At 38.2% G+C, this 15,250-nt stretch overlaps 2 protein-coding genes across 2 annotated transcripts; both read left to right on the forward strand.

Moving 5' to 3' along the window:
- Nucleotides 1–2,481: 2,481 nt before the first annotated feature.
- Nucleotides 2,482–10,891, forward strand: LOC146548957 (prostate stem cell antigen-like). The gene is made up of 3 exons (XM_085262456.1): nucleotides 2,482–2,642; nucleotides 9,135–9,245; nucleotides 9,757–10,891. The coding sequence occupies exons 1-3, from the start codon at nucleotides 2,591–2,593 to the stop codon at nucleotides 9,966–9,968; spliced, it is 375 nt and encodes a 124-aa protein (XP_085118582.1). The 5' UTR covers nucleotides 2,482–2,590; the 3' UTR covers nucleotides 9,969–10,891.
- A 449-nt stretch (nucleotides 10,892–11,340) lies between these two features.
- On the forward strand, nucleotides 11,341–13,790 carry LOC146548958 (uncharacterized). The gene is made up of 3 exons (XM_085262455.1): nucleotides 11,341–11,496; nucleotides 12,855–12,965; nucleotides 13,247–13,790. The coding sequence occupies exons 1-3, from the start codon at nucleotides 11,445–11,447 to the stop codon at nucleotides 13,480–13,482; spliced, it is 399 nt and encodes a 132-aa protein (XP_085118581.1). The 5' UTR covers nucleotides 11,341–11,444; the 3' UTR covers nucleotides 13,483–13,790.
- Nucleotides 13,791–15,250: the final 1,460 nt, after the last annotated feature.

Here is a 15,250-nt window from a genome sequence, read left to right on the forward strand (position 1 = left end):
GCAAGCCTATTTCCCAATGTTTCCGTACTGACTACTAATAAAATGTGGTTCTGTTCAAAAATCAACATCATTTTTTTTGCACTTCTGCATCAGCTCTGGAGGTTGCTGCTTGCCATCACCTACCTGTTGAAAAATAGCTAAAGGCTATCCAACAAGTTGTTAATAGGGATGTTTACTTATGTTTCCAGCAATCGATGTGAGAGATCTTAATCAAAGCATGAAAAGTAGCTCCGTGTCCCTTTCTCCATTACATGGGAAAGCTGAAATAAACCCTTTAAAAAAAATCAAGTATCAGTTCTTTTTCTTTTTGCTCCCAACTGTTTGTCAGTTTGTTGTGTGTCACTAATGTGTAACCCTCATCCAGTTGTGGGAAATAACAGTATCATATTACTAGAGAGAAGTTGATGCTTTAACTGGGCCTTCACCAGAAGACCTCTCATTAAGTTCTTTTAAGGTGTCAGCCAGCTCAAAGGGATTTTGCCCTCCCAGAAATTGTTATGTTAATTATTTTCTGGAATTTGAACACGTAAGATTATGAAGTAATTGTGAAATAACAGGTCTGCTCATTAGAAGAAAAGTAATATTTCAAATGAGAAGCTGACACAGACGTGTAACATTATGCTGTGTCCTCCTTACGAACGTCAGTGCTGTATCTTATAACACCGCACGAGAGAGCAGAAATCCACTCTCGTTCAGTGATTTTGTATTTCAGTAACAAAGAAAAGCTGAAAAGATTTGCTGGGTCATAACACCTGAGATCCCTCTAAACCAGGGATGGGCAAATGATTTTCCCATGATGCAACATTAGAAACTAGGATTGTTGTGACGGACCAGCAGAAACTGAACCAATAAGCTTATAAAGAGATGAAAATTAATACTGAGCTGAACGGAGTTGATTTATTCTTAGTTATTAGGGAAAGTATGATTTTAATTATCCTATATGGTAGCCTTTGTGTTGGGACTTTTGTAAATTCCTCAAAATACAGGGCAGTGTCCTTTTGAACATGAACATCACAACTTTATTTTACTACCAGGTCTCACTCGTCCAGTGAATTTAAATTTAATTTTTAGGAATAAGAAAGCAAACATTGTTTGATTTCCCTCAACTCTGTTAACTGTAACATATAATAAGTGTCTAAAGATGAGGCCACTTAAACTCATAAAATGACCAAAAATACATACATAAGTGGACACACTATGTATCTTTGGTCATTTTTGGTCACATTTAGTAATTTATTGGAGTAAAAATGGCATAAATCTTGCAAATTTAGCAACAATAAATCACCTGTGTAGACATAAATAGTTTATATGTTATAAACACATGGAGACACAGTGTGTCTAGGTTTCAGTATCCACAGATCAGCAGATCTATTACCACTTATGTTGATACATTGTGTCTATGCTGGCAACTAATGAGCATCAAAGAAACATTATAAACCCGGGTAGAAACACTGTAATATATCAAAATATAAGCACATAGGGTAACCAGAGCCCAACAAGCTACACGTGGATCAGACTGTTCATTTCTGTGGAACTATATCGAGGTCTGAAATGTTGATATATCTTTTACAATATAGGACTTTTAGAACAGTTATTCAGGTGAAAGGTTTGGCATTGATCACATGAGGAGAAATTATTCTGTATTTTGTACCAAAAATATTTTTCCAACATCTTTACAATAAAACTCACATTAAAAGGCTTGTGCCCAAGATGAAAACAAACCAGAGTCGCTTATAATCCATCTGGTTTATCTTACCAAGTGAGCAAACATTTGATTTACACAACTGCTTTTTACCTTTACTGGATTACCATGGTCTGCTTTTTTATGAATGCATGTGCCCAGTACCTAAAGAGGTCAGATACTGTCTAACATTGTGCTCTATGTTTTATTACTGGCTGTGGAAATCATATACATCACTCTGCCTTGTGAACACTTGTCTGTACGGAATATTGTATTTGTCTTTTACTTGTTGTGTGTTATATTTGTTGTAACTTTTTCTGCCCTGTTGGTCACATCTCTCTTGGAAATCAGATTTACGTTTTATTTGGATAAATAAAGGATAATAAAAACTTGAAGTGTATGTTTTCCAGTGTTCTTGTGTGATAGTCTTTGTACACTTTTGTGCATCTTTTATACCACAAAAAGCTGTTAAAACTGTCATTTCATCTGATTTTGTGTCTGATAATCATCTGTGGTATTAAGGAAGTATCCAAAAATCCTGACTTTGCGTGATTTATATGACTGGGAAAGTGGGAAACCCGGTTAATATCGTCAACAACAAATGAGCTACGAGCCAAACAAACTCAGCATTTCCCAGCTTTCTTGTATTTATAACTTCCTGCTTTCAGGTAATCTTCCTACCTGTATGAGCTGTGTGAAGGTCGACACAATCACGATGGACGTTCAGAATGAGCTCCTCTGATTGGGTAACGGTGACATTTGGTAAGGAGGGGGAGGATTATAAATACAGCGATGGCGGAAAATTTTGTCGTTAGGTCGAGATTATAACGGTCTGAGAGCTCACAGGCAGCCAGCTCCTAAAGCGCACTTTCTTCATTTGTTTCTCTCCCTCTCTTCTTTTAACCCAAGATGAACAGAGTTATCCTCCAGCTTTTTGCAGTCGGATTGTGCTTTGCAATCGGTAAGTTTAAAAACAAACAAACGCACAAGTAAATATTCGATTTAATTGCAGCTTACCCGTTATACGAATTATTCAATAAAAATGAGTTTTCTCTAAATACGTTTGAAGTGAACTGCTACCTTTAAAGACTTAAGTTTGAATTTTAGCAATAAATGTTTAAGTTGAACTTTGCTGTAGTCGGTAACTATCACCTGCACAGTCATGTGTGCGCTCCTAATTAACGCCTTACTTTTTTGTACAAGTTTTATGATTAAATTATGTTTAAGATCTTTATTTTAGTTCTAAACTGAGCTTTTATATGTTCTAATACCGTTTTATATGTGTATCTTTTTTTTTTTGGTCCTGGAAGCTTTACCATTATTTTTCCACTTTCTTTGGAAAACGTGTCTCCCCCCCCTTTTTTTTTTTTTTTTTTTTGATGGGTGTGTCCTTGTTGGAGGGTGCAGAGCTGTTTTTGCTGGGTGTGTGCGCAAAAGAAGGTATAAACACCACCTAGACGAATGTAAAGATGAGGAAACCTTCCCTTTTGGGCGTAAACTAAATCAAATATCAGTTTGTTTGTTTTTTTCCCCATATCTCTCTGTGGTTTTAAATGGTATGTTCTAGTTCATCTCATAATCTGGGTAGAGATCTTTTGACTGTTGCAGATAAGATATGAAACATTTAAAACCCCAGCCGCATATCAAAGTTTGTGAATAGTAATGCATATTAAACCACTCATATGAAATGCAGCTCTGATTTATTTATGCTGTAAACTATAAATGTATATGGAAATGCGCTGCTTCTAAGTGTAGCTTGGGTAAAATGGAGACACTCCACTCTAAAAAACATAAGAAATAAGAAAGTTGCACAGAAAATAAATGCTTCTGCATACAAAGCTGACATTTATCTCAAATGAGTGTTGTTAGTTTGACCCTTAATAAACTTGTGCTGGTTTTGTAGGCAGCCGGTTGGAGGTTGCTAGGGGAAATTGTGTCTTCATGATTGCATGCAATTCATCTGATCATTATTAGATTTTGTGGTTGCTCATAGCTTGCACGGAAGATGACGTTTTCAGTAAGCATTCACAGCTACTCACAAAGCAGAAATATTAGAGGTGTTGCCTGAGCACTATGGCTAACATGTGTTAAATGTCAGCTTCACTCAATTTTATTTCAGATTTTGTGGCAATCAGCTTGTGATCAAAACAATTGCAAGGTGGTTTTCAACAACCAGTTGAGGGATAGCCTCTCTTTCCCCTCGCAACCAATGGTGGTATCGGGTCCAATGTGTTATGTATGATGGTGCCCTATTGCTAAAAGTAGCTAATAACTTAAGTTGTCCTGTGAAAAATTTATATTGACAAGCTTAAGTGCCGATTCAAAGTCACCCATGGCAAATTGGGCTAATTTGTTTTAAAAAGAATCTTTATAGCTCAATGAGCAAAGGACCTTTGCAAAAAAATTCCAAAAAAATTTAAATTTGTCTTCCATACAATATCTGGCATTGTGACTTAAATGCATTACTGGTAAGTGAAATGATATGGAGAGTTTTATTTAAATTGGTTGGTTAAGCCAAAAGTGCGAATAACTGATTAAAATAATCAGAAAAGAGGTTAAGCTACCAAAGGCGTTGGCTAAAGATGGCAGCTAATAGATTTGGTGAAACTAAAGCTTCATAGTTGACTTAAATTTAAAAAATTCTTTTCAAAAGTATTAACAGCAGTGATTAAACCTCTAGCTAAAGGTAATGAGTAGACAACTGACTTTTATTTGACTGAAAAAGTAAACCATTGAGCCACTTTGTTAAAATATACCAAAACAAAGTGTATAAACTGCTACAGTCGTTTTAATTTTCGGAGTTTCCATTGAAATTGAGGAATTGGTTTGCTAAAGAGTGGTTAAATGACTATTTTTCTCAAAGAATGAAACTTGTATCGAGGTTCATGTACAAATGCCTAGAAATGATCCGTATCACCTGGTTTAGCTAGAAGCAGTAGCGCTAACACTCTGCTTTAAGTCTTTAAACAGTTTAAGTGGCTCAAAGAAGTTTATGTGAAATTGTCAGGTCTGTGTTTTGTTTTCAATTGGTTGTCTTGTTTTTACCTTAACAATTAGGTTTACACTTTTTTTTTTTTAACTTCAAAATAAACTGAATAATGTGAAAATGTCTAGATGGAGGTGAAATCAAATTTCTTAACATTTATTAGAGAATTAAATTATTTTGTTAGCATGTTAAATGATGTGTATTGTATGATTCACCTGAGTGACTAAGACTTTGGGTGTAGTGTTTATCCTCTGTGCACATCCCAGGCTTTATTTTAATGCTGATTATTGCAGGCTCCAGGGTGAGGCAGCTTGTTTGTGATATGCGGAGAAGTGCTTTTTTAAATCCACCCCCAGGCTGTTAAACACAAAGTCAAGTAAAAACTTGCCAGGCATTACATTAAATTTCTGTCCTTGTAGTAGTTGAGACTTTCCCAAAGGTTCAAATTCCTCTGCTGTCCAGTCTTCCTATTTTATTTTATTGTTTTTCTGCTTGTATTGTGTTTTACACCCTTTGTCCAGTTTTGTCCTTGAGATTTCAGCTGCTGTGCTTTGTATTCCATTTCAAACCACACCTTTCTGGGATCTGTATTGTCATCCTGGCTGCTTGCTGTACCTTCAGGCGATAATGCTGACCTTTTTACTTGTGTGACCAAAAAGTGATCCCCATATGGTGATAATTGCATAAAGGTGTTTGGGTGAGTCTGAAGTGAATGATTCAGACAGTGGACTGGTTCATTTCTGAAGGAAACTTGTTACAGGCCAGTGAAATGTTTCCCAAATCACCAGCTCACATAAAAATAGACAAATCGTCACCTCTGTTCAGCTACCAGCTGCTTTAAATCCTTAGTCAATAAATCTAAGTAATCTACAGTGTTCCCTGCCAAAGAGACATTTTTGATATGCTTGAGATGTGATGTGGAAGTGACTGTAGTGGTTTACACATTTTTCCTTGCATGCAAAAGATTCCTTTCTTGAGCCACAAACTCACACTGGGAGGGAAGGGGCACGCCTGGATCCATGGGAGGGTTGCACCAGGAAGCGTATTTGGAGTGAATCTGTGCCAAAATCAGACATGCAGGCATGGATGACATACTTTATTAAGCCCAGAGGCAGAAACTAAATTTAACAGTAGCCACTTCACAAAAACAATGTAGGTCAATGATACTCCCCAAAAAGAAAAGCAATTATAACAATTAGACTAAATGGAGACTAAAGTAAACATGATAGGAATACAAAGGGAGTAAAGATGGGCCATCAAAAGCACTATACAAATACAGGCCATCATCCCTCCTTGAAAGAAGCCTTTAAATACAGTCGCCCTCATAACAGATTTCATGAGCTTGTTTGCATGTTTCCTGACTTCCTGGTTTAATTTCTTTCCATATTGCAGCACATGACTCATTGTTTGGCTGAGGGTATTTAGTCAGTGCCTCCTCCCTTCGTCCTTTTCCAGCAGATTCCCACAGTTCTAAATCTGAGCCTTGTGAGTTTGTTTTTTGTTCCCAAATTGTCCTGCCCCTCCAGTCCTGTGCAGTTGACGGTGTTGGCACTGTAAACAGTACCCACCCCACTGCCGCAACAACAAAAGAAACATCTTCATTTAGCTCTGCATTCATTACCATAGACACAACACCTTTCAATATACTTTGTCCAACTAGTATGTGCTTTGACCTTGGAGTGGAAAATCACAGGTCCACAGCCTGCAGCTTTAGTCTGTGAGCGATGGAGGGCAGTGTAGGACTGAGGCTCAACTTCGTTAGTAATGTGGCACATCTGACTGCTCAGAGTGTTCCTTCATTATTAAAGAACAGCCTGCTAACGAAATCCATTTTAAATTTGGGCAATTCAGTAAAAAGGAGAACTGTGCCTGTTATGTTTTTAATGTGTTGGAAAGCTTCTTGTACAAGGTGCCTATGCTCCTCAGAGTCTGCAAATCCCTCAGAAATGATCACATTAACATGTTATCTATAAATGTTCAAAGTAAATATAGGTGTTTGTTTCCTTAAGCCTTCTTCACATTTCTTAAATTAATACTGTTCATAGGTATCACACAGGGAAGTATCTGAATTATGCTGGACCAAAGAGGATTTTCAGAATTGTGCCTTGTTTTCTAAAAGTATTGTAGCTTGGATATAGATTTATAAAGTCATTACATTTTAGAAAGGATGACTCGATGTGATATATTTAATAGCTAAGAATAAAGAGATTACAGTTCAATGCTAAATAGTTTCTAGGCTTGAAATGCATGCAAGTAATTATTGTTAATTCAGAGTAAATGTCCTTTGAAACATCCAGCCATTGTGTTTAAAGCACTTGTATAGTGGTTACAAAAACAAAAAACCCTGGAAATTCCTTGTTATTTAATTATTACATTACTTAATTACTCTGTGGCATCAATGGCCATAAAGATAACAAATGTCCGCCTTCACATTTTCTAAAGCTGACCATCGGGAAGAATTGGTCCAGAGGCTGATCTTTAAACTGTGTGTTCTCCAGCTGGCAGTGAAGACCACCAGTCATATGCTGATGCATCACCTCAAGTGAACGAATGTGCTGCTGTAACTGGGCACCCTTTAACCCTGAAACACTAAAAATAACACGCCTTACCTCAGGTTTGTTTTCTGTGACGTATGTGCATGAGTTGGTTCCGTGAAGGTGGAGGAACTGGTTGGATTGGAGAGGAAGTCTTGCAACACATCTCAGCAGTCTTGGTTATATCCTGTCACCATAACTAAACAAACAAACCTACCATAAGAAAGTTCTCAAATGTATCTCTATCAAATTTGATGCAAGAAAAATAAAACTGTGGTCCTATAGCTACTTTTTACTGAAGGTGCTGTATTTGATGACTTGATGTTTCTTTCCTCCCGTTGTTAACAGGACCTCCAGGTTTGACTACATTCACATGTTTATAATTAGTTGTCCTATTATATGAAAGCTTTTTGATACGGTAATTCAAATCTTGGTTGTATCCTAATACAGATTTATTTATTTTAAATCAAAAGTTAATGTTTACCTCTACTACATAAACTGCCACATGACATAAGCTCAGGGGTGTAACCGAAACCGGCTGGGGCGGGTGTGGGGTTGTGTTCTCTGTACAAAGGTGTAGATGTGATGAGATGGAGATATATCTCTATCGCATCACATCCACATCCTTTTTGTTTTTGTTTTTTCTTTGTAATTGAACTGAAACATCAGAACACATTGTTACAGTGCTCACGCCACAACACAATCTCCCCCCCCCCTCGATGTATTGGACGATAAAAAGGAGGGAACTAGTGAGCTGAGGAAGGGCGTGAGTCAATGCAGCAAGGCAGATGATGCTTAGTCATCACGCTAGTTATGCAATTACTTCAGGGGAACACTCCAATTGTGATTGGTTACTCATCATGAGATGTTTTATTAGCTTAATAATCTGGAAGATTTTGTCTACAGCTACATGTGTTTTGTTTGGGTTTTTTTTTTTCTTTTTTTCCCCCTCCCAGCTTGTCAGAAGTGGCAGTAATTCTAAATTGTCTGTAATTTTAAAATGTCACATTTAAGACAATAATTAAAAGTTGTAGACTTGAGGAACAACTTAAGCTGTAGCCCAAAACTACAAAGATGATTTCAGGGTAAAGTTATAAGCTTTGAACATTTTAAACTGTTTTATTTGTTTAATGCTGCATTCGCAATATAAGCAGCTTGATTTCTAATAAGCCACGGTATTACAATGCTTTAATTTCCCTGTCTCATTGGTTACTGCTCAATGTTGTACAGTTTGTGCCCAATTCTTTCTAGTGACGCACTCAAAGGTAGCTTAGAAATTCCATGGGTGACACTTATCTTGGGTTTTTTTTTTTTTTGTTTGGTTTTTTTTTTTCCTTTCCTGCAAGGTTTGTCAACACTCTCTGCACTGAAGGAAACTGTAGTTACCTCTTCGCCCAACCCCAGCACAAATAACAGGTTGTGAAATCACAGCTTGTACCCGGATGGTGTTATCAGAGACCAGTCATGCTTCTTGTTTTTGTCTTAAAGCAGATTACAGCTGTCTCACAGGTTCTATTGAAAAAGCTGAATTGGTCTCTAAGGGTTTCTGCATACATGAGCAACATTTACAGTCTTAAAAAATTGAATAAGAGGAAGTGCTTTCATGACAAGACTGGGACAACGTTCTTTTATAATCGGCTCAGAAGAACCGCTCCAGAGGGTTCCTTTTAACACATGTAGGGCCTAAAGAGAGCCTCCCCTGTGCTTCAGACTGAAGGTCATATTTTTCTTTATCTCAGACTTTGTCGTCCTTATCTGTTAAATGCCAGACGTCGATACCCTAATGGAGGACAAACACTGAAAGGCCTCTTTTTCTCAGCCTCTATTTCAAGCGGCTGTGAACAATGCAAATGTTTGAACTCTCATTTATTCCCTGTAACAAACTAAACTGTTTCCTCTTTTCTTCTCCCTTTTTCTCCAAATCTGATATCAGCCCAAGCTCTTGTATGCTACCAATGCGCCATTGGGATTGGAAGTCTGTGTGTGACGTCTGAAAAAACGTGTGCAAGCGGCGAACTGTGCTACAGTGGAGTTGGGAAAGCAAGTAAGCACCGCCAGTGGCTACAAATGTGAACACACTGCATTCTTGTAAAGCTTGTCGTCAGCTCTCAGGTGAAACCCCTGCATTCTTAAAATGCAAACAAAGGGGGAAGTTTTAGACATTGTGCTGCAGGAACAAACTCTTGATTGCCCTGTCACTGATCCCATTCAAGTTGATCCTTCTCAGTTGGGGAATTTCTACCTGTAACATGTAGCCATATTACATTGTCAGGCTTTCCATGATAAGCTAAATGATTATTGACTGGTGACAAAGAGCATGTGGTTTCAGTCCAATTCATCTTTCACACATTAGTTTTCCAAATTTCAAAATGGCAAGAGCAAAAATGCTTCATGAACAGACTTCACAAACGGTTGCAGGATCTCTTTTATAATGCTTGGTCCTTCTGCAAACTGAACTTTGCTCACTTTCTAGACTTTTGCTGACATATGATAAACTCTAAAGAATCTGCGAGCACCCTGAGTGGTAAACGCTGACGCTGTTTGTTGTTCCACAGTTGGATTTGTGGACATCAAGATGAAGGGTTGCCTAGCAGTAGCGAACTGCAACAAGACTGAAGATGTGGACTTTGGCACAAACAAGACCCTCTACAAGATGACCAAGACGTGCTGCAACACAAACCTATGCAACGCAGCGCCCGGCACCCCCACGCTGACCCTGGCCCTCGCCACCATCTCTGCTGTGTTTGTGGGAAACCTCCTGGTTTGACAGAAGATGCCACCAGTTTAAAATGCAAACATGGATGCAACACACACCAGAGATTCGATAAAATGTCCTTAAACATGAGGTTTTTGTAATCATGGAGTTTTTTTTTTTTTTTTTTTTTTTTTTTGTTTTTTCATTATGGGTCTTTTGTTTGCTGTCCTTCAGTTATGTTGCAGTTTTGGTTTCAGATGTTTTTCAATTAATTCAATCTTTTAAACATTTTTCTTTATTTGGGTCAGCCTGCATTTACTGTAACAGATGCTTAATAAAGTCTGTTTATATTAATCGGGTGTAATACTGATATCAATGTGCATTTTGGTTTAATTAGGTGAATAACCTGTGAGGAATTTCCTAATTGTTTTCTAGCTCTGTCGCTGTCAGAACGCCTCAAACGAAGAGTTTGATACTCTGAGCATCGCTGCCAGCATTGCATTTGAAGATGGTGGTGGTGGGGGGCTTAATTTTAAGGCTAAACCAAATGTGTTTCTTATCTTACTGAGTGGAAACTAAGACGGGGAGTAAGTGTAAACTAGCTGTATAACATTATTACTACCTGTGAAACATACCAAAGCATAAAGGGTGTTTATGAACGCATTATGGAGCTTAAGGCTGGCACCGGTTCATCATTCTTGTTTCTCCCCCTTTCCCCCTGCCAGGTCTAAATAACGTGTGTTTTTTTTTTTTTTTTTTTTTTTTTTTTTTTTTTTTTTGGTCCCTCCAGTGTGTATGTTGGCTATATGGGAGTGATGGGGATGTATAGACTAATGCGTCTTGATCGGATTTGTCTTCATATACACATTTTCCCGTTTGCAAAAACTTTTTATAAAATGGCTAGTTTGGCAATACTTTCAAAAGAGATCCTTTTTTGTGTTAAAAATGTATATTTTGATGCTTCAAAGTCTTTAAATAAAACTATTGAAACTGGAGAGATGTGTGTATCGGGTTTGATTTCTTTACTGCTGATGAAACAAATCTTTCTTTTTGTGAAACTGCTAGCTTTACTGGTTAACCAGGTTTCAGTGCCACTTTGCAGAGAGAGACTTTATCGATGTGTCATATGTGAGATTAAAAAGATTATTCTGGGGTTCTGATGTCATTTCTAGAGGGGGGAAAAAAGGGGGTAAACCTAGAAATAACTCATTAAATTCTGTAATAAAAGCAAATTTTACTTACAAAGAAGAACCACTTAGTCGGTAGTTCTGTTTTTGGTTTTGTGTTTTTACGTTTTTCAGCCTCACTGCTTTCATCATTCATGGCATTCCTTCGCTCATTAGCACTCCCTCTCCCGTCCACCTGAGGTGACAAAGACAAAAGGCTTAGGGAAAAAAAAAAAACTGTTGTCCACTCCCTTCAGCTGTCAAATATAAATCTGTCCCCACCAAACAAGCTCATCAGTTTATCGAGAAGTGCCAAGAGCCAGCAGCCTCTCTGTGGAAGGACTTTCTGAGGACTCAAAGCCAACGACCAAATCAACACAAGATGGCAAAGATTGTGCTTGCAGTCATCGCAGCTGTTGCATCCTTCATGCTGGGTAAGGTTATCCAATCAGTTCTCTGCATTGGTTAATGATAAAATGAGGTTACAAAAATAACATAAATATTACGATATCTTATATAATATAAGGAAATCAGAGGAGCTAAAAAAGGTGTAAAATTATCTTTTTTTTCCTGAAATGCTTTAGACAAGTATTACTGCTAAGTTCCTTTTTGGTGATAAAAAAATCATTGTCTTTAGTAAATTATTTTGGTAGCAGGGTAAAAATAAATTCAGGACTCTGGCAAACTTATTGTGGTGGTTTTTATTTATTTTTCCATAATTTCAGAAATAAAACATCTGCCATCATCCCAGCATTTAAAAAAAAAAGTTTTTTTTCTTTGTGCTGAGGGTAATCATTCACTTCACAGGGCACTTAAAAAACAGTAGGAGACAGCTGGTTAAGGGACTATCGAGAGTGATGGGATGTTGTTGGTTTTTTGACAAAACTGGTCAAATTCTCCTCACGGTAACATCTAAGTAAGACTCCTGTAACTGCGTCAGAGGCAAACACTGTGCCTGCTTTGTGTTGTTTGGGCCAACTGCACATGAGCACCACACGATGTCAGGAGAATCCGCTCCAGCTTTGCCCAAAGATGCTCTTTCTCACATTCTGGAAATGCAGACATTTTTCGTGTGTGTTGCCAAGATGCGAAGCCTGGGTGAGGCATGCAGGAAGCAGAATTCATACGTTATATGATATTTGGATATTTGCCCGTGCTGTTTTTTTTAACTATCTGAATAATTAACGCCCAAACTGACTGAGCTGCTGCTCAGGGTGAGGTCTATAAAAGTTCAGGCCTCTGGTGTATTTATGATTAATGACAAGTCTACTAAAATAACAGCAGACTGACTCTTTTTCAATCCTCCAAATTAAATAAAACCTACTTTGACGTCCCATTTAGTGAAAGTGTTTTTGTTAACAGATGTTTCTGTACTGAATTGAGATGATAGCCTTTTAACATATAAAGCTGATTGACTGACAGCTGTTGCTCACACCTGTGTACAGGGTGTGGCAGATCAGACATTTTCCATTGCAGTGTGTCTGAGTCTCAGTCACACCTGGCGCAGGGCAAAACTGACTGGACAGGGGGAAAAACACAAAAAATCAGAAACAAAAACTTGACTGCTTTATCAACCTGATTTTTTTTTCCACTGATAAAAATACTTTTGGCTACTCCCTTTGTCACTCCGGGTAGTGCCACATGTTTGATTTTGCCGGATGACCAACACGGGATGTGTGTCTCTGGCTGTAAAGTAACCGGTGACCGTTTCCTTGCCAAGCGAATATGTCAATCACTTCTGATCGCCTCTCAAAATGATGTTCACTTTTCTGCTTTCCTTTGTGTGTTTCAGTGGATTCCCTGTCATGCAACAAGTGCAGCTTTGGCCTTGTGGGGTTCTGCTTGTCCAGCAGTAAAGAGACCTGCTCTACCAACACCAGCACTTGCTATACTGGAACCGTGGGTAGGTCACCTCCTGATTGTTTTAAATATCACAGCAAGTGAGCACAGGAATGAATCACATAAATTATACCTGTCTACTTTCACAAATGTATCTGAAGACATACCCGATGTCCTCAGCTGCCAAAACAAAGTAGGGTGTGGTGGTAGCTGGGTGACAGTGGAAAATTACTAGTTAACAGGTGCTGTGCTTTAAAGAAAAGTCAGTTCAACTGGTTTAAGGTTATAAAAACATTCTTCACCTCTGTAAGTCTCAATAGCCTAACATAACTTTTCTCTCTCCAGCTTTCCCATCACTCACCAGCTTCTCAGGCTTCACCAGCCGGGGCTGCCGAGGTGACACTACAGCTTGCAACATTACGTCTAACAGCACCCTGCTGGGAGTCAGCTACAACCTCGCAATCACGTGCTGCTCCACGGATAATTGCAACCCCACAAGCGGTGCCCCATCTGCCAAGATCACCCTTTCTGCCGCCATTGCTGCAGCCGTCCTGGCCTCCGCTTGGGGAAGCATGTTGTGATCAAACTTCACACAATGCTAGCTAAAGCCATTCGTACCAAAAACCTAAGAAAAAACATGTTCTTTACACTCTATCTAAAATGAAGTCTTTGGATCTCAGCAGTTATTAAGTAAACTTACATGCATAGTCATGAAGCGAAGTTTTGTTTGTCACATAAAACACAAACCTCTAGTGCCAACGTCATGAAAGTTAATCTATGAGATGTTTCAGGGAAACATTGAGTTTTTAAGTCTTCCATGTTGTTGCTTTCCTTTTTTGTATTTCTCCTTTTAATGACTATATGAAAATAAAAGAAGTTCTAAAAAGCATCTTTAGCCTCAGAGTATTTATTACAGTTTTTTTTAATTGGTTTGGCGCAGTTTTCACAAGCAATTGGTACATTTTCAAAACTCTTAGTACTTATATCACAACAGATCATCAAAAGTGCACGTTTTTCAAACATTTCAGCATATTTTCAATTGTGTCAGTACAATACACATTATGACAAAATATCCTTTTCACTACACAAAATAAGTGTTTCATCTAAATAAATGTTTTGTTCACAGTTACTGCCTTTTATAATGTTATCACTATCAAATTTTTGATTTGCATCTCTTATTATTCAGTTTAATACATTATTCTATCATTTAATTCAACTGATCTTAATGTTTAATCAATGAATCCTTCATTATGTCCATGGATTTTCAACTTGACTGATTGTTGTCTGGTCATTTGTAAGTTACACATTGCTGCAAGAGCTTTCAATCTAGAAATACTAATTGCTAATTGTTTCCCCCTGATGATCACAATTAGTTACCATATAAGTAGAACTGTGTTTGAGACTTTGCACTGTTCAAATATGGAGCAGGATAGACTCTTTTGGAGAGGAAACCTTCATCGAAGGGGTGGTGGTGCTCCTCGACAGAGAGGTGGTCTTCAGAGAAATGTAGGCAGAAGACAATGCACCATCATCTCTAATGAAGTCCGGGCCATCATTGTTGACCATGTGGTTAACAGAGGCTTTACCATGGCTGAGGCTGCCAGGTTGGTACAGCCTAATTTACAAAGGTCAACTGTCAGCTCTATCATCAGAACTTTTCGCCAAGAAAACCGGTATGTCTGCTATAGCAACTTCACTTCTAAAATATAATACTCTATTGTATAGATGAACAACATGTAATTGTCAGTTTACAGTAATGTAATTTGTAATACTTCAATATTCACAGTATATGATTGTCCTCAGAATTAACAGGAGACAACCTGGTGGTGGTCGCCCACGTGTTTTGACTGACCAGCAGGTGTTGGCTGTGGTGGAAATGGTCAGGGCAAGGAATGACATACGGCTGTCTGAAATCAAACAGGCTATTGAGAACAGCAATGACACCTTTGCCAATGTGCCATCAGTTAGCCTTCCAACGATTGCCCGGCTTTTGAAGAAGCACCAGGTTTCCATGAAACAAATTTACTTGGTTCCTTTTGAGAGGAACAATGTCCGGGTGAAACAACTGCGTTCAGAATATATTCAGGTACAACACTAAACTGGCATGCAATTACTGTAACAGTACTGACAACTACTAGTTGTAAAAAAAAAAACAACTAAATTATTATTTTAGAGGGTGATGGAGCTGGACGCTGCTGTGAATCATCACAAGTATATTGTTGTTGATGAGGCCGGTTTCAATCTGGCAAAAACTAGACGCAGAGGACGTAACCTTATTGGACAAAGGGCTACCATCCAAGTCCCTGGACAACGTGGGGGAAACATCTCAATGTGTGCAGCTATATCTGA

Source organism: Mchenga conophoros, linkage group LG22 (genome assembly GCF_057382185.1).
Source record: "Mchenga conophoros isolate Kocher_MC1m ecotype Shallow Benthic linkage group LG22, M_conophoros_male_GT1.1, whole genome shotgun sequence".
Lineage (NCBI taxonomy): Eukaryota > Metazoa > Chordata > Actinopteri > Cichliformes > Cichlidae > Mchenga > Mchenga conophoros.